This window comes from Nothoprocta perdicaria, unplaced genomic scaffold (assembly GCF_003342845.1).
Source record: "Nothoprocta perdicaria isolate Ctin4 unplaced genomic scaffold, notPer1 scaffold_1, whole genome shotgun sequence".
NCBI classification, from domain to species: Eukaryota; Metazoa; Chordata; class Aves; order Tinamiformes; family Tinamidae; genus Nothoprocta; species Nothoprocta perdicaria.
The window spans coordinates 2,733,772-2,753,428 of NW_020454093.1; the positions used below are offsets into that span (position 1 = coordinate 2,733,772).

The window sequence follows — 19,657 nt, forward strand, 5'->3', positions numbered from 1 at the left end:
GTCACYGCTGGCCTTGCATAGAATGTCTCCTCCCCTATAATGTTTTCAGCATTCTTGTATTTTTAGAAGTGTAAGGTTTTATTTCAAAGACAGAATTTTTGGTGATTAACTCTGTGATACCAGGAAAGCTGCTGCTTTTTGCCTTTGGGGAGAGTGCTACTTGTAGCAGCAGCAATTTCTGCTGCCTTCGAACTCCCCGAAGTTACTCGATAGCGGTTTATGGATTATACTCGCCGTTACGTTTTGTCTTGAGGCAAAGCGGGGTAATCCTAGCTCATAATCTGCCTTCACTGTTCCCCAGGATTTTTATATGTGCCAGAAATGGAATTAGTGACTCACTGGACTATCCACCCTGTTAGCTGGATCTGGATCAGCCAAATGAATCTCAGCTGATCTCTGGATGACCTACYGTAGAGTGTAAACTCTTAGTAGGTATCACAGTCTTAGAATGTCCTTAACGTTTTGTGTAGGCACACTGACATTGTGAACACCAAAATCCCTACTGGCTTCCAAGTTTATTGACTTCTGACGTGGAATGCTTTTGAAATCTGTGCCTTTTTGTATCATAATAAATAAGAGCTGTCTTAAGGTGGCTACTCAGTGTTCGCTAGAGATTAACCTTCGCAGAAGGCTTAGCAAATTCGGAGCCTAACCTGTCTGTAGAGTTTGGATATGATTATATATTTGATTGGAATTACTTTTTGCTTATTTTCTGACATGTCGAGTCCTTTCTAGCCGTAGCAGGAAGGAACCATCCAAATTCTGGATTCCTAAGCCCTTCTGTAGTATTTATAACTGAATGTACTTCCTCCTTTTTATACTTACAAGATCTTAACAGGAAGAAGGGGAAAAAAAATTCTTACCTACATGGTTATTTGAAAGAAGAAAACTGAGTATAAAATCAGTGACATGATAATGATTTTTTTTCCCCATATATCTGTTTCACTTAGGCATTCTGATAACAACTATTGCCTCAAAAGGGGAGTTACAGAATTGGCCTGAACTCTTACCAAAGCTTTGCAGCCTGTTGGATTCTGAAGATTACAATACCTGTGAGGTAAGGAGACTTATTTTGAAATAATCAAATTCAGATCATGATTTTCTATTTTATGTCTCTTTACAGATAGTCTATATATCCATATATATGTAATTATATATATATGAGAATATATATTTTTCATTATATATTCTAAGAGAACAAGTGACTCTAATTTCGTATTTATTATTATACCTCATTCTGACTGCATACAAGCATTTCTTTACTTTTGAAAAGCAAACTGGCTTTTAAGCACTTAAAAGTAGGATTGAATAGATGACCACTGAATGCTGAAATTAAATTTACTACTTATTGATAGATGACTTGCTCATCTAGCTTCAGATTTTACAATGAAGGTATAAAGTACTTAAAAAGACTCTAAAGATGTTTCAATTTAACCAACTGTATTACCTGTGCTGTAGTAGTAAAGATCACATGTTCTAAGCAAAACCTAGTACRTTGCAGTCTTCAGAAACTGATCAACAGGGGKTTTTTTGTTTGTTTTTTTAACAGGGTGCATTTGGAGCTCTTCAGAAAATATGTGAAGATTCTGCTGAAATTTTAGATAGCGATGTATTGGATCGACCACTCAATATCATGATTCCTAAATTCCTACAGTTCTTCAAGCACAGCAGTCCAAAAATAAGGTAGATTGAGATGATGCCCTTCAATTCTATGTTAATTTTTTTTTTTTTTTACATGAACAGCACGGTTGATATTTTGTACAATTTACACGGTTCTTTTTAAGTGATCCTGCATGTGCAAATGTAAACTTAAAAAGACAGCACTAAGATTCCATGCACCCGTAATATCTGTGCTTATCTGTTTAGCTAATAGACATTCACCCTTACCTGTTTCTCTGCACCACTACAGTCAGTCTTAACTATTTTGCAAGTAAAACTCTCTTAATGTGCATCTGCACATGAGAAAAGCGAACAAGAAGACATAATCTTGGAAAAGATTAGGCAAGAAAGGCATTTGTGGAAAGATAGAGTGGTTCTTTCTTGGAGGAGAGAGGTGGAYGAAAAAACAGCCTTGTTTTTGTTTTCCGTAATGTTCTACATGCAAGTTTTTGGAGGGGGGAGCTTGGCAGGGAGGTCATTTGTTTTGTTAAGACTTTAGTAAGCTAGTTTCACATTTTATGCAGGATATATGCTGATTTGCAGCTTGGTTTCAGTGGCTAACGAATGAAGAATATTAGCAATGTCTATAAATTATATTTAAATCTGTGGGAAAAAAAGTGGAAGATGTTTTGTGAGATTTTTATCTTCCGAGAAATACCTAAACAGAAAATCAGAATTGTTAAAAATACTTTAACAGATCTTCAAAGGCTTTGAAAGGTAGCYTTGCCTTGTGCTTTTACTTCTGAAACTGGGCTATTAGATCTCTGATTACTGTCCAAATCAGTTTGTATGAGGTGGAATAGAAGAAAATATGATTCCTTCTAGTTCATCTCCGATTTAAATCTCTAGCCTGCTGCAGGTGTTGTAATCTGAGCTTTAACTGTATTGTTGACACGTACTGGTCTTTTTAATTACTAAAAATACGGCAAAACCAGTTGGCTGCTTGACARTGAATATTGTCATAGTAAAATTTCATTCTTTTGACTGGCATAGAATTATTAATGGTGGAGGCAATCAGTAAATGTAACATTTTCAAAAGGAACCGCCTTAGATAAGTTTTGACAAAATGTTGCAAGTATAGTCATCCTGCTCTGTTTTTGTCTTAATAATTAATTAGTTTTAAATATTTATTAGATATGTTAGAGTGGATAAACTCTGTCTTCTCTCAGAAAATGCAAGACTTGGGGATTTTTTTTCCTAGCAAACTTGAGGCAGCTGGGGCAAGGGGAAGATTTTCTGAAAAATTAGAAAGAATTTGCAAGCCAACTTTCATTGTTTCTTTCAAAAGATCTCCCCTTGAGACTCGATACAGACCTTTCTGACAAAATGCTCAGTATAAATTCTCTGGATATCTACTTACCTTAAATTTTATATTGGTGAGAGTTTTATGTTAATTTGTTAATTGTTCACTTATCTTTTAGATAATATTTGGTGAGTATGTTGTTTTATTTTTTTGTGCCTTTGTAAAGCTTAGAAGACGAATTTTAAGGCATAAACACTAACAGGTATGTCTGCTGTTTCTTTTGTAGGTCCCATGCTGTTGCGTGTGTCAATCAGTTTATCATCAGCAGAACTCAAGCTCTTATGTTGCACATAGATTCTTTTATTGAGGTGAGTGTGCATTCTTGTTTAACGTGGGGGGCTTGTTTGCTTTCTTGAATTTAAAATTTCAGGTCTGTCTCACCAAGAGCTTTGAATAGTGCTCCAGAATATCCAGCTTCCTCACACACCTGGCTTCCCATCCCAATCTTCATATCGAGCCCATGGCACTGCAGTTCCTTGTGGATGAACTCRTCAGTCTGGGAAGCAGTAGTTATAAAGAAACTTCTTTTCCCTGAGTGGACCCTCTTGTTCTGTAAAAGCAATGGCAGAGGTCTGTTGCCCATGACAGACTGAGGCAGAGTTTCTGTCCTGGGATTGTCTCAGCCCATCTTAAGATGATGGGGGTCTCAGAATGCTGCTGAATATGGATTAGAAAAGTTGTATTTGCAGTTACCTGGAGTACCTGATTTGCAGCTGTTAATAACTGAAGCAATCATATGGCTCTAGACACATTAAAAAAAAAAATTGTGGTATTGTGGTAGTGTCCAATGTTTTGATTGTGTGTACCGTGAATATTACTGAGATTATGGAAAGTTCTTTGCTCAGCTAGCAGTCTTTAGGAAATAATGTGCTATTCCATTGAGGAGCAGAGATGGGAGGGAACAGAAGTACTGCCTACTTTAGTTTGCTAATAATATTAGTTTAAATAAAAAATGCACTGAGTAAATCAAGGCCTTTCAACCAGTATTGCTTTCCAACAGAATCTTTTTGCATTGGCTGGCGATGAGGAGCCTGAAGTTCGCAAAAACGTTTGCCGTGCATTGGTGATGTTGCTGGATGTCCGGATGGATCGCCTCCTTCCTCATATGATTAGTATAGTTGAAGTGAGTCTCGTTTCTTAAATTGCCCACGCAAACCTTTCTGGAGCTTAAAAAAAAAAAAAAAAAAACTCATATGATTAGTATAGTTGAAGTGAGTCTCGTTTCTTAAATTGCCCACGCAAACCTTTCTGGAGCTTAAAAAAAAAAAAAAAAAAAGACATCCATCAAAACATGTATATGGTTCTTAACACTTGCCTGCTTCTCATTTACCATCCACATTGTGGCTGTAAAACTCTTCTCAGCTGCTTGCTGGCTAGATATTTGTTTGACAATACATGCAGCAGTTAACTGTCTTCACTAAGGTGATCGATCCTGAAATGGCCAGATCAATTATATTGGTAGAGCAGCCAGGCATTTTCTGTCCACAAGAGAGAAGACCATGTTGATAAGACAAGCAGTCAAGATACAGCTTCAGTTTTGACTTTAAAGCTGTCAGTGCACTGTTTTTTGTTTGTTTGTTTTCCAGATGTGTTGACCACAGTGAGGAAAGGCATGTTAAGTTATATGTCTGTGAAGCTGTCTGAGCTACTAATGAATTTATTTCCCTCTCTATTCAGTTACAGAGATTAGTGTAATTGGATAGCTCATTTATGGCTCAGTATATACTTYAGTATGTGCCATCATGCARTGTTTCCAGAACACGTGGGAATCTTTGATTYTGTGTTTYGGGTTTTTGGTGTGTTTTGATGATGTACTTCCAGGTGACCAGAAATAGGTGTGGGTTTTTTTGTTTGTTTTGTATTGTTTTGAATGGCATGACTTTTTTTTTGCTTGGGATTTGCTTTTTTCCTCTTAGAACTCCCTACATTAGGGGTAGGCCTCGTTTCAATTACTGGATTGCACTCTGCATATTCACAAAGCATATTTATCCAARTGCATGGCTCATAAGGTTGTTCTCAGGAGAAATAGACTGAGCTTAGACTGTAACACAAACAATGCACGTTCAGAGAAGAAACTGTAGTGTGAGGAATGTCTTCAGTTAGATTACAATTTGTCGCTCTGTTTTTGTCTTCCTCACCAATGTGTGAATATAACAAACTGATGTRTTTTCAGGCCCTTTGGGGGAAAATGTCAAATGTTGTTATAATATGTTTGTAGTAATGAAGCCTTGCTTGAAATTGCTGTGTTAGTTAGCTGTTTTCAGCTTTTCAGATCCACGGTCAGTTTGTTGACAACTCGAAACAATATTTCTCTTTTGAATTCCCAGTGGTAGTAACTAACCTTTAAAAAGGCAAATTTTTTATCTGCAAAATGCATAGGGAAGCAGTGTTTGTCCTATTCTATTGGGGAATAAACTAGTATTCTTAAGCAACTGAAACTGAATTTCTTSAGTTTGAATTAAATCCATATATGAGGAAAGATAGATTCATGGATTTCACTCATCTTAGAAAGGTCATGTAAGTGCCAGTTGTTTCAGAATTAGGACTGATATGGACAAATGCAGAAATTAACTATTTTGGAAACTGCAGGCTTCTTCCCTGGGGTATTTTGGTAGCTATGTGCAAGAAACCGATGTAGCAGTAGTATAAATCACAGAATCACAGAATATTTAAGGTTGAAAGGGACCTCTAGAGATCATCYAGTCCAACCTTCCTGCTCAAGCAGGCACACCTACAGCATGTGGCACAGGGYGGCATCCAGGCGGGTTTTGAAGACCTCCAGAGTAGGAGACTCCACARCCTCCCTGGGCAGCCTGTTCCACTGCTCTGTYACCCTAACAGTAAAGAAGTTGCTCCTCACCTGGAGACGGAACTTCTTGTGCTTCAGCTTGTGGCCATTACCYCTYGTCCTRTCGCTGGCCACCAGTGAGAACAGCCTGTCCCCTTCCTCCCTGCATTCTCCCTTCCTGAACTTATACATATTAATCATATCCCCTCTGAGCCGTCTCTTCTCCAGAGAAAACAGGCCCARCTCACTCAGCCTCTCTTCATACGAGAGATGTTCYATTCCCTTAATCATCCTGGTTGCCCAAAATGACTTTGCTTATGCACATTTGTTTCTTYTGATTTKTTTAAGTAGCCTATGTTGAGCATTAAATTTTATAGATTTATTAGGTTAGCTTAAAGATTAACGCAGAATCTCTGAATTGCTTTCCACACTAGTAAAATATAAGACTGTCTTTTGTTATGGATTCTGCTTAATTATATCCTGTCAGGTCATTGACATTGGAAAAAGTTAATCCTGTGTTTTGGATGGAAGCATTTTTTGTCACTTCTATATTAAATATTTAGTTGTACCTTCTTAGTTACAATTTAAGGGGCAGAGAAAGCTTTTCTGTGGGAAACTGCTCTTTAGTCACACATCTCTGTCTATAGTTTCTTGCTAATAGTGATCTAACTTAAGTAATGAAGACATTTTGGAATCTGAGTCATCTCTCATTAAGAAATAAAATTCTCTTACCTTATTTCCAGTGTACCTTTAAATAGTCTCTTGATCGCTRCTCAAGAAGTGAAGTGACTGGTAGCATGACACTGGTGCCACGCTCAGCTTTTGCAAAGACACTTTGCAACGTTAGTGTGTTTTATCTGGACAATTAAAACTCGTGTCTTACACAATAATTTCTTTCTATATTGTGCAGTACATGCTTCAGAGGACACAGGACCAAGATGAAAATGTGGCTTTGGAGGCTTGTGAGTTCTGGCTGACTTTGGCTGAGCAGCCCATTTGTAAAGATGTATTATGTCGGCATCTTACTAAGTAAGTATTGGTGATTACAACAATTAGTCATTCTTGAAATAGTTATCTTTAAACTTTGATTGAGTTCTATATGCTTTTAATAAAATAATATCAATTTTTCAKCTTGCTTAGAAGAATTTTTTTACAGTTAGCTCTCCTGAATAAATGACTGTAGAATAGACTTCACTGAAAAGACATCTGCGGATTTCAGACCTCATTGTATCCAGAAGCAATCCAACTGGGTCACTATGGTGCTTTACCYCAAGCTTCCCAGGCTGTAGCTCAGGTGTAGGAGAAGATGCACCAATGTTAGCTTGAGCTCTGATTAACTTCTACATATGATATTACCTTTAACATCTGGTGTACTGTGGTATATGTGTGCATACAGTATTGACAAATGTTGTTTTGAGTCAATTATATCTSTAATACTGTTCTCTTGGGCAAAATTTTGAGAAAGCATGTCCTTTTTCACCAGAGATGAACATTGCTAAAGTGAAGCAATAAAAATAGCAAAATTTCCGTTTTCAAAAGCAATTAGTGAATTAAGATTAAACCATCTGCAGCAGTTGAGGAACAGGAATTGAAAGCAGGAGAGCTAGAGTTATGAAAAATGGCTGTTAAATTTTAGAATAGTTTCATTTAATTTTGTCACTTGTAGCTTGAAAGAGTGAAACTACAGTTCTTCATTCCACGCTGTTCCCACTTTATGGGAGGTGACTGGTATTAAACCTCCTCTGGCCAGTATGGACACTGACATTATCGCCACCTTCCTACGCCATTTTTAAGAAGTTGCTAAATTGCTGTAATAACGTAGTAGGAGACTAGTAATACTGCATATCCTTTTCTGTGRTCTTTCTGAGCCTTGCTTGTTACTGGATCTTGATCATCAATTCTTGATAATGCTCTTAATTGTATATTAAAGATGGGAAATATTTTCTTTAAAAAAAAGCTTCTTTGTGGGGTGTGTAACATCGTGTTCTTGTGCATTTTACAAGAAAATCTGTAGACTGTTATGCTGGGTAAATGCTAAATAATTGATATTAATTATTCATTTGCTATCTTTGATTAAAAATTCTTTAGATAATACACACTTGGGATATTTTACTTTTTTTACTTTTGGGATTTTTACTTTTCATTTTTCAGAACATGTGAGGATTGACACCTGTACTTTTGTGTAATTACAGTCCATAGGCATAACCACTTTAATAACTGGGTGAAGTTCTATGACAAATTAGTCAAGATCTTTTCCATGTTGGGGACTGAAGTCGTAACCACAAAAGATGAAAGGGTCTTAAGATAGTGTGACTTTGATGCTTAAGATTAGTGAGGTAGGGTAGGGCCTTCAGCCACAAATACAGTGACAAGTGATAACCAGCTAAGGATGGGTGGAACACGTTTACTCTTTAGTATGTATTTATCTCAAGCATATGGTAGGAGTTTGAATTCTTATTCAAAAGCTTGAGGCTTAGTTTTTGAAAGATACTTCTGGAAAAACTTCATCGTATTGAAAGATACTCCATTTTTTAAAGTGTAAAACTTAGTTCTCCACTTGACTAGCTTTAATTTGTAATCTGAAATTAACAGTTTATCTTAGATTACAAAATTTTGATAACACCTCAAATTGGAGTTTGGTTTAGGTACTAGTTTTGTGAATAAGCTACGTTTTCTTGGTTTGAGGTTTTTGTGTGGCAACCAAAATTACGATCCAAGTAATTGGAAATTGGCTTGTTTTATGTGTTATTTTGATAATATTGTTGTTTCTTTATAGGCTGATACCTGTGCTGGTAAATGGTATGAAATATTCAGAGATAGATATTATTCTGTTGAAGGTGAGCACCGTTTTCTTATGCTCTGTAAGAATATCTATTCATCTTGTGACCTGTAATTCAGAATGGTTCAGCTGGTAGAACAGATCTGGTCTCTACCACCTGTGCCGTGGAGAAGTAGCTGTAGGGGCACCATATGTTGTTCCAAAATCTACATGCTGCTGTTGCTGTGTCTGCTCTTGTTGGCTCTGTGGACTTTCTTGGTCACTGTCCCTCCCTATCTCAGACTTGCCCATGCATTACTGCAACAATGCAGTTGAGAGAGAATGCATGGAACTAGTCCTGCTGAGTTTCTGCACTGAATGATATTGATTGTTGTTTAAAAAAAAAAATTGGAATAAAGCCAACTACCAGAACTTCTCTAAAACTTCACCTGACTTTCTCCTAATTCAGTCTCATCTAGAACTACCTCTAAAACAAAACAAGATACTTTGTGTGAAGTGTCTTCCTTGCTTCCTAGAAAATACTGTAGTACAAATGCAGGAAAAAATGGCCTTTCTATTTACCTGGTCAGCAGAAGAGGCGTGTAAATCTTTAATACACTTACAAAACCTTCAGCTAAATTTTATATTATATTCTTAGTGTCTTTCAGCATTATAGTTGTACTAGTTTATCTGATTAAAACATTCTGATGCCAGGGGGATGTCGAGGAAGACGAAGCAATTCCAGATAGCGAGCAGGACATAAGGCCTCGCTTCCATCGCTCGCGAACGGTGGCGCAGCAGCATGGTGTGATGACACAGCAGCACGGTATTGAAGATGGTATTGAAGATGACGACGACGACGACGAACTCGATGATGATGATGATACTATTTCTGACTGGAATTTAAGTATGTGAAAATAATAAAATGTTTTAAAATATATGTAATTGGGTAATATGACAACCAAAGTGATACCTGTCTTGCATACACTTTCCTTTCAACTGGATCCTTTCTGACAGATGGAGGAAGAAGTGAGATCCTAATAAGCACGTAAATGCAATTTAAAATCTCTAATGTAGGCAATATTTGTAAAACAAGCTTAGTATTAGTTTTCTAAACATGATAATGCCACAGCAGAGAGCTACAGTTAAGGACTTCTGAATCCTTTTTTTTTCTTTTGAAGCTTTTGCTATGTTTTTTGTTTTATTTTTATGAGCTATTTTTATTTTATTTTTATGAGCTATTTTTATTTTATTTTTATGAGCTATTTTTATTTTATTTTTATTTTATTTTTATTTTATTTTTATTTTATTTTTATTTTATTTTTATTTTATTTTTATTTTTATTTTTATATTTATTTAGAGACATTTTTGTGTGTGATCTTTCTCCTTATATTGGTGTATTAGAAAATCAGAGTAAAGTATAAGAATTTAATATAGAAGCCAGTAAATTCCATGCAGTCTCTAGAGCTTTATGCTTCTTTCTGACACATGGATCACCCTTAAACTGGATTTAAAAAACAATTCTAATATTTTGATGTTTTCTGTCGTATCTCTTTCCTCTTAATTGTAGTTAGTATGTTACATTCACATCACAGACCTTCCTTCCTTAGTGTTAGTCCCTGTTGAAACTGAATATGTTGCAGTGTAGTGTTGGGGCTCTTACCTTTGTGTTTTCATACTCCTAGTGTTTAAATCTTATTAATGGTTATGTAAGTGCAGCAAAATGACAGTAAGAGCCATAGTTTTTTACCAGAACACAGTGGATCACTGTGTCTTATAGTAACTTAGAAGTGTTCTCCTCTTCGTGCCCAGTGACTCCACTGGCAGCTGAAAGTTAAAACAAGGCTCGTACGGTCTGCTTAAAACAGGGTGAGTAGTACACAGAGATTAACACCCTGTTAATTCTCCTCAGGGAAATGTTCTGCTGCTGCTCTAGATGTCCTGGCCAATGTATTTCGTGATGAACTTCTGCCACACATCTTGCCCCTTTTGAAGGAATTGCTCTTTCATCCAGAATGGGTAGTCAAAGAATCTGGCATTCTTGTTCTTGGAGCAATTGCTGAAGGTAAGCTCACGTCGCCCATTGGCCTGCCGGAATTCCTGGCCCGTTCTAAAGCAGCTTGGTAATTCCTTCTAGCTGAATTTACTCATGCAAATAAGTGTATGCTTTTCTTGATAGGGTTTCAGTGTGTTGATTAACATCTGCATCTGCTACTTGCTAACTGCAGTTTTTGCTTTAATTTTTAATTTTCAAAGCTATGTATAGTTGGGAGGCTACATAACTTGGATTGTTTCGTTCCCTGTCATGACTCTGCCATGTGTATTTATAGGTCGATCATAAAATACTGGCTTGGCCAGATGTGAAGGAACATTAAATAATTTTAAGCCTTAATTTCATTTAATGCTTTCAAAATTGGAAAAGACAGTACTCCCATGACTTGAGTCCCCTGAATTGCTTTTTGTGTGTGGTTCTCATGTTTAAGCGCAGTGACTTGAGTTTCTTTCTACTTACTCAAAGGGTCAGGATTTTCTTGCCAATATTTCCTGTTTCTCTCTGTATTTTAGAAACTGAAGTAGTATATTGGGGACTGTGCCAGGAGTATCCTTGTTTTTCCATAGTGTATTTTCGTTGTTGTTGTTGTTGCTAGAGAACTTTTTTGTTGCTTTTGATTTCCAGTTGATCAAAGCAAAAGTAGACAAATCTCAGTACTTCTGCCCTTGCTGATCTAAGGGTATAGGGTTTTTGCTGGCCAATATTTGTGTAAAATTAGGAGAAAACAAGAAAATAGCTCTAAGAGTAATTTTAAATGAAGTGACTCTTTCTTCTCAAAACTGAATCTGTATTTTATACATTTTTGGGGAGGGAGGAGGGTGGTGACTCTGAGTGGACTGATGTTTCTGGTAGGATTAGTACAACTGTATTTATTGGGATGTGCTTGCTGTGCTCCAGATAATAAAACTGAGCCTCTGTTCTGGAGTTTGGAGAAGCACTGAAGTAGAAATATAGCTGAGAGGCATGTAAAATTGGTTGGACACTTCAAGTATTGCTTATGGCGCAGAGCTAGCCGTGAATTAGGCAGATTGTATGTGATGTGTTGTGAAACGTTTTACTGCATTCCAAAAAAAAAATACCAATGGGAGGCTGCCTCTTGCTAACGGTGCCTGTGCAACACGGTGTTTTTCCTTGCAGGCTGCATGCAGGGTATGATTCCATATCTTCCCGAGCTGATCCCTCACCTTATTCAGTGCCTCTCCGACAAAAAGGCTCTTGTGCGCTCCATCACCTGCTGGACGCTTAGTCGCTATGCACACTGGGTAGTGAGCCAGCCCCCAGACACTTACTTGAAGCCATTAATGACCGAGTTGCTCAAGCGCATCCTGGACAGCAACAAGAGAGTACAAGAAGCTGCCTGCAGGTGAGCGACGCAGCCAACAGCCCCCTCCTGCACTGCCTTCTCACGCGGCGCTCTTGGAGGGCCCGTTTTGATAAATACCTGGCTCCGTTATCGGCAACCGTTGTATTTTGTTTTCCCCCTTTAAATTAGCTTCAGTTTGTGGTGTTGTCACAAGCTCTTCTGAGTTCTGGTAAAAGGACGAAGTTAATTTGCGTGTCTCGTGCCTGGTTTGATTTCATCGCGTGTTGAGCACTGAACTAAAATAATGTCCTGCAGTGTAAGAAAGCTGCCTAAATGTGACACGTGGTTTTTTTTTTTCAATGTTTGAGGTTACATGTTTCACTGATGACACTGTTACCACTGACACCATTCATCTGGGTTTATATGTGTATGTACAGGCAGGACAGGTGACAGTGGAAGCCACCCTATCATTGAGTTACTGGTGTTGCTTATACTTGGCTCAGCATGACCAAAACATTCCCTATATAACCCTTTGAAAGGGAGACTCCTCTCGTCTTGAAAGGAAGATTCAGGGATATAAGATTCCCTTTTACCCTCGTCTACTGACTTTATTTATTTATTTATGGCCTCATTGCAATGCATTTACTTCTTGTGCAAGCTCAGCAAGTTTTACATGCCAGTTTGTGTGTAGTAGGACTATACACAGCAGATCTGTCAAGATTTCTTCGTAAAGCAGTGTTTCTTCATAAAGCATTATCTGCATCTAATTTTGTGCTTAAAATGTGCTTTTTTTAGTTTTGGTAGTGCATAAAGGCAAAGTTGAGATCAAAGTTCTTGTACTCAGTACAAACCAGAAGATGTATCCTTGCCTGAGAATTGATGCTATGAATTCAATGAAATTTATTAAGCAAGATTTGTATATTAAACAGTTTTTCCATTTTTGTCTCTAAATCTTGTCAAACATTTGGCTAGCAAATTTTCCTGCTTTAATTCCAGCTATTTCCAACATCTCTTCTCCAAGTGATAATCTCCTCTTGGTTCCAGAATGAACATGAACACGGTGATACAAGAATATTTGCTTCATAGATTTTAATCCAGGGAGTCAGAGTTCAGTAAAATTGCTATTTATTTAAAAAAGGAAAAAAAAAAAAAAAACCCTTTTGTCAACACTTTTCTCATACAGAACATGGCTAAAATGTGCATGTAGTTTAAAAAGCTGTGTTGCAGTTGCTTAATATCTTTATGCAGTGCTTACAAAAGATAGATAATAGGAAGTGGAAATTGCTGAAGTACTGGAAAAGAAACAAGGGAAATGCTAAAATAATAATCCAACTGATTTAAAAAAAAAAATAAGTTCAGCCAATAATAGATTTATCCATATGTTAAAAAGCTTTCTTTGGAGTAAACGTTCATTAAAATTACTCCTGCAGGGGAAAAATCAACAGCTCAATCTGCTTTGAGGGGAATGTGGAACTGCTGAAAGTCAAACCATACTTGCTAGCTTTATAAATTGTAAAGACCCATGACGATCGTAGTTGGAGAGGACCAAAAAACTTGCACCCTTACAATGAATAGCTGCACAAATTTTTAATGTCTGCTATATTGAAATATGAATACAGAGTATTACACATTTTTGTAACCAACTTCTTTATTGTCTCCGATATCTAATTGTCACTTCCTTTTTCTGCTGCTTTACCTGGGGGTGCCCTAAAAGCTCTTTGACTTAGGCATTTCCTCCTGCTCACGTTTTAGGACTTTCTGAAAAAGCAAAATAATAGATAGCACTAATGTTAGCCATTTAAAGCATTCACAATTGTACTGTACCAAGGAAAAGACATCTCTGTATTTGGTAACGCTAGCAAGGGGATTTTCACTCAAACTTCAGTGGCGATGCATAAATTTTTACTGCTAGGGTAGGCTAATAATAGGTTGAAACAAGCAAAAAATTAAATATTTCCTTGAAGTGGTATAAATATTTCTATTTTTTTTTTTGTGCCATTATGTCTGGTGTCCATTTGACAGACAGTCTGATGTGTGCTTTGACCAAAGCTGGTCACAAGCTCTTTCTTTCCTGTGTCTTTGTGTGTTTCCCTGTGTAGCGACCTCCAGGCTATCCAGTGTTGGCATGGTGTCTGGCACAGTGATAGCACACATTAAATGTAAGAGCTTGTTTTCTGGTTCCTGAGATTTTGGTTAATTTATTGTAACTTCAGGTATAGTAATTCTAGGGATATTTCCTGTGTATGCATTCAATACGTATGAATAACAATGTGCTGTAATGTTTTCTTGTTTGGTTTTCAGGGTACTAACTGACCTGTTTTTTTCCCCTCAGTGCCTTTGCTACTCTAGAAGAGGAGGCTTGTACAGAGCTTGTTCCTTATCTCGCTTATATACTTGACACTTTGGTCTTCGCATTTAGTAAATACCAGCATAAAAACCTGCTCATTCTTTATGATGCTATAGGAACTCTGGCAGATTCTGTAGGACATCATCTAAACAAACCAGTGAGTACCCCTTATTCTGTAGACGCACTCATGGTATATTGAGTAATAGATGCAGTATGCGTTGAATATTACAAAATGGAAATCCTGATCTTTCTGTTTATTTACGTGTCAAATGCATACATAGACAGCTTGTAACTTGCCCACTACACAAACAATCCCTGTTTTGAATACTACACTCTGTGTGTAGTCACTGTTGAATTGTGCTTTGAATTGGATTATTTTTTTCCAGTCTGAACACTTTTCAGGACAAAAGAGGCATCTTTAACAGTGTAGATACTGAAAAAGAACTTTGGAGAAGTAGGTGGAATGTGTATGTGAATTTCTAATGATCAGTCTGTTCTGGGAAACAGCTTTCAGTGCAACTAAGCTGTTTGCTGTGTGTCCTTCTAATGTATTGGAGCACATTGTTTCCTCAAACTGCATTATCAGATGGTGGGAGAGACATACACAAAAGCACAGATAACATATAGGCACATAATATGTTTTAGTAGCATATGTACTTAATAGAACATGCTACATGCATGTCATATTACATATATCTTATGCTGGCTGTTAGAATTTGCTGTGTGTCTCTGTAATTTTTCGCATGGCAGACATTTGTTGCCATGGCATTTTATTCCCTGTCCATACCTCAAACACTGTATTTGGTCACAGCAGTAGTTCACAGCATCTTGCAGATCTTCTGGATCATTTCTGGGAGCAGCAGGCACTGCAGGGACGCCCGGCTCAGTGTCCTTGTGACTGAGCAGTGGCAGAGAAGATGCCCATTCTGCATCACATTGGTGGAGTACTGGTGGGAAAGGGTCCTTCTGGAAGGATGGGAAGTGGCAGCCTTCATGGGTGGTTGGTCCCTCAAGGAGAAATATTCATGGACATGGGTGGGATTGTGGCATGAGGGCAATAGGGCACAGCTGAGAAAAGCAGATGACAGATGCACAGCCAGATTGCATTGCTGGTAAAAAGATTTTTCCATATGCCCTGGGGTGATCGTGTGGATTTATAAATGAGAGAGCCCCTGAATGTTGCTGGACTGAAACCAAACCTACAGGAAAAGATTCACTTTGCAGAGAGTTATGTAGCTCTACCAAAAAAAAAAAAAAGTTGTTGAACTGAATGGAGTATTGGTTTTCCTCTTTTATCATATTTAGAAATTATTACATGAGTACTGCTTTGCAAAAATAATTCCCATATACAGAGATGATGTATTTCTGGATGCAATTAAACACTTGTGGCAGAACCCTTCCTTTTTTTTTTAAATATCATACAGGTCACCAATAGCATAAGGAAAGACTTAAAAAGTTACTGTTATATAAAAAGCTTTTAGCTGAATTATGTAAGTTGCTGTTTCTTACCATCTCAAGTGTAGTACTAGAAACATTTTGATTGATATTAGTGTTTTGTTGAAAATCTTAGGACAAAAATTGTAAACACTAAGATTAACTTTCATTAATAGGCAGAACAGCCATCAGTTTTTGAACAGATTACAAATTGGTTGAGTTATGATGCATCAGGTTTTGTCTTTTGCCCAAAGAATAGTTTAAGTCATTCTTTATTCCACATTAGTGTATTTCAAGGTTGGAAAAATAAAATATATTGAAATTGTTTCAGCAGCTGATGCATTTTCACCCTAAACAGGAATATATTCAGATGCTAATGCCTCCATTAATCCATAAATGGAACATGTTGAAGGATGAAGATAAAGATCTCTTCCCTTTATTAGAGGTAAATGTTAAAAATTTGAATATCTTTTATCATTTCCTTTTAGGATTTACACTTGCATTGCTAAGTAAACGTTTGCAAGGATGTGTGGCTGTGAAAGCTGACAGCGTTAGACATTTTCCATAATGGAGAAAATCTTACTGAAGTGAAAAAATCTTTAAAGAAATGTTTAGCAAAAAGTTTAAAACTCTGCTGGTTTTGAGTAATTTGGATTTTTTTTAAAAAGAAAGTGTTTCTTCTTTATTTTTTACTTTTTTTTTCTGCTTCTCATTTCATTCTTCTGTTAAAGCTTTTGTCAAATAAGTCCAAAGATGTGAACTAGACCGTGTAAACTGTTTGTTAAATTTCCAAAATCTGAAGCAGGAAAACTCTTTTAGAAATTCTTTAGTTTGATAGCCTAATTTTAATACTGAGGCTTGCATATGAGCAAGATGTTGCAGATCAAAATAAGTTTTAGCTGTGAATATTCTAGTAGCTATATTTTAATTTGCTTTGTCGACCACATCTAAGAAGATACTACTACTGAGAAATTTTCTCAACTGGCATAAGAGAGAGATCTCAATTGAAAACAGAGTAACTCTCTGTTAGAGAGAGTCACATTTAGCTGATAATACAGTTGACTCTGCAAGTAAGTACTGATTTCTTGGATTGTGTTCATTTAATCAGCTTTACATGACCTGTCCACCTCAACCTCTCATCACTCTTGTAAAAAATACTGATGAGCATGAGGAAAAATTGTGACTTTTTATTGTTTGTTTATCCCAGTGCCTGTCGTCAGTTGCTACTGCCTTGCAATCTGGCTTCCTTCCATACTGTGAACCCGTGTACCAGCGTTGTGTAAATCTGGTGCAGAAGACCCTTGCACAAGCCATGGTATTTTTCTCTTGCTATTCCTAGGATTTCAGAATATCTCCTTCAATAAATGTATTAAGTATGTAATATTATGGCTCTGTAGAGGGGTTTACAGTATAACTGTTGAATGTCTACATGAAACTGCAGTGAGGAAGCTCTGTTTTTCTTTCATGCGTACTTCACAGACAACCTAATGCTGGTTTTGAAATCGTGTGCTTCTTGTTGCAGCTGCACAATGCTCAGCCAGACCAATATGAGGCTCCAGATAAAGACTTCATGATTGTGGCTCTTGATCTGCTTAGTGGTTTAGCTGAAGGACTTGGAGGCAACATTGAACAGCTCGTGGCTCGCAGCAATATCTTGACACTAATGTACCAATGCATGCAGGTGAGATGAACCTGCTTAATCCTAGAATTTTCTTTCTTACGAGAATCAAAACTCTTACTTGATTTGTTTCTTTTCCTCTTTTTTTTTTTCCTTGTTTTTGTTTTGTTTCTTTAGGATAAAATGCCTGAGGTACGGCAGAGTTCTTTTGCATTGCTAGGTGACCTGACAAAGGCGTGTTTTCAGCATGTTAAGCCTTGCATCGGTATGTTTCTTTTTATGTATTAAAACTTTTGGTTTATAAATTAGTAAGAAGCTGGCCTAGGTATCATTAAGGCAGCTTCTGTGACTGGCCAGGTTATGGTGGTGTTCGTTTTCATGAGTCTTTATCAGCAGAAGTGTAATCTTGTCTTATTTGTGTTTATGTATTTTTCTTCTATAGACAGTGAAGAGGTGCAGTTTTTCACTTGATTTGCATAGTACAGAGCTACCTGTTTTGCTGGAATAAAGCAATACAGATAGACTCTAGTTAGAACAGTTGCCTTCTTTGATTGAATTCTTCACTTTGTAACTTCTATTGATCTACTATAATTTAGTACCATACAATTACTTATATGCTAGAATTAGAAAACTTACAGGGAAACAGGTTTTCTTTGAGCAGAGAAGTACCATCAGTTACTTCCAAAATATTTGTTGTCTCCACCCGCAGATATCCTAGAGATACCTTAGAGATGCCCTCAGCTTGCCAAATGAGTGTTTGAATAGGCTAGGAACTCAAGATTTATTTTGGCAGGTCTAATAATGTTACCTTTGTAACAATTTCTTAAAGAACCTTTAATCAAAGAGAAGATTGCCTTCTAGGCTTTATTTTTAAGGATAGGTGAACAAGCAGCTCTCTACACACTTAGAGCTTAGCTGTCTTGTAAAAAAATAGAGATACTTTAGTTTGTTTTTGTTTCCCCCTTACTTCCATCCCCAGGAGAAAGGGAGACGTAGTTGTGTAGGTTTACATAAAGGTTAAAGCCTTATTACAAACTGTGGTTCCAAAAGGTTTCAAAAGGCTTGTGTAGATCTGTTGAGATTCTAAAATCCAGGTTTATCCACTATGTAGCAGAAACAGAAATCAACTCCTGTTGATTCATATGTAGCACTTACCAAGAGTTTAAATAGACTTACGTGTTTTACAAAAAAAAAAAAAGAGAGAAACTTTTATTGTGAGCTTACAGTATTAGGGCATGATGGCTGTATTGTGTGATGATGATGAGATTTTAAAATGTTGTTCTTTCTAGCTGATTTCATGCCCATTTTGGGAACCAACTTAAACCCTGAATTCATTTCTGTGTGCAACAATGCCACCTGGGCGATAGGAGAAATCTCCATTCAGATGGGTAAGACTCTTACTTCCTTTTGAGAGACTTTCTGGAATGTTTTTGTCAAAGCATGTTTTGCTTTGACATGCTTTGAGTGTTTTGATTTTTCTGAGTGACGCTTTCATGTTGAAATTTAAATTAAATTTGAGAATCTTCTCCTGATACGAAGTTCAGTGTGCTGGATCTATTGAGATGATGTGTATTAATGTACATTTTCTTCCGAATCTTTGTTTTTTGACTATTGTAGGTATAGAGATGCAGCCTTATATTCCAATGGTGTTGCAYCAGCTCGTAGAAATAATAAACAGACCCAACACGCCAAAGACGTTGTTAGAGAACACAGGTACCCAAAAACTGAAACATTCATGGTGAAGGGAATTAGGGGTTTTTTTTTCTTTGTTTTGGCTTTAAAAAATTGCATAGGGAAATCACAATCACACCAGAACTAGTTTCAGTACTGTGTATCAGGCTTTTCTAAACAAAACCAAAAAAATTTTGCAGAAGCTCTTACAAGTCTCAGTCTTGCAGCAAATCATCTATCATATATCTAGATTATTAAAATCATTGCTTTCACACTGTGTGACTTTTTATCGTTATCTGTAGTTTTAAATATTTTCTTAATTTTATTTATTTGATAATGACAAATGTATGCAGTAACACTTTTAAGACTTAGTGGTTTTACTTTACACCAATTTTAATGTATGCATGTACTTTATATATAATGTGTACTGTATATATATGTCCAATATTTGAAGCAAATGAAATTGGCAGAAAGAAAAAAATGAACTCCATTTTAAAAAAAGGCTAGATTTTTTTCAAAAAAAACCTACAATATGCATTAAATCTAGATCTGTGATGGATATATCACCACAATGTAATTGAAATTGTGCAATGTCTGTTACCTGGTGACTTGGTACAAATTTCTGGAAAAAGGGCTAACAGTGGCACGCATGTTTATTCTCCAGCCAACAACTTTGGCTTTCAAATTGGGAGCAGTCTATAAATGCCTTATCAAACACAAATT

General features: G+C 36.8%; 1 protein-coding gene across 1 annotated transcript in view; it reads left to right on the forward strand.

Moving 5' to 3' along the window:
* Positions 1-19,657, forward strand: part of TNPO1 (transportin 1) — a 47,603-nt gene that overhangs the window by 17,306 nt on the left and 10,640 nt on the right. The window contains exons 5-20 of the mRNA XM_026036265.1: positions 951-1,057; positions 1,550-1,683; positions 3,189-3,270; positions 3,963-4,085; positions 6,661-6,779; positions 8,527-8,587; positions 9,223-9,415; positions 10,421-10,573; positions 11,699-11,924; positions 14,197-14,368; positions 16,004-16,090; positions 16,853-16,960; positions 17,168-17,326; positions 17,441-17,528; positions 18,553-18,651; positions 18,881-18,976. Of these exons, the coding sequence (XP_025892050.1) occupies positions 951-1,057; positions 1,550-1,683; positions 3,189-3,270; positions 3,963-4,085; positions 6,661-6,779; positions 8,527-8,587; positions 9,223-9,415; positions 10,421-10,573; positions 11,699-11,924; positions 14,197-14,368; positions 16,004-16,090; positions 16,853-16,960; positions 17,168-17,326; positions 17,441-17,528; positions 18,553-18,651; positions 18,881-18,976 (2,007 nt within the window). The remainder of the gene's footprint in view (positions 1-950; positions 1,058-1,549; positions 1,684-3,188; positions 3,271-3,962; positions 4,086-6,660; positions 6,780-8,526; positions 8,588-9,222; positions 9,416-10,420; positions 10,574-11,698; positions 11,925-14,196; positions 14,369-16,003; positions 16,091-16,852; positions 16,961-17,167; positions 17,327-17,440; positions 17,529-18,552; positions 18,652-18,880; positions 18,977-19,657) is intronic.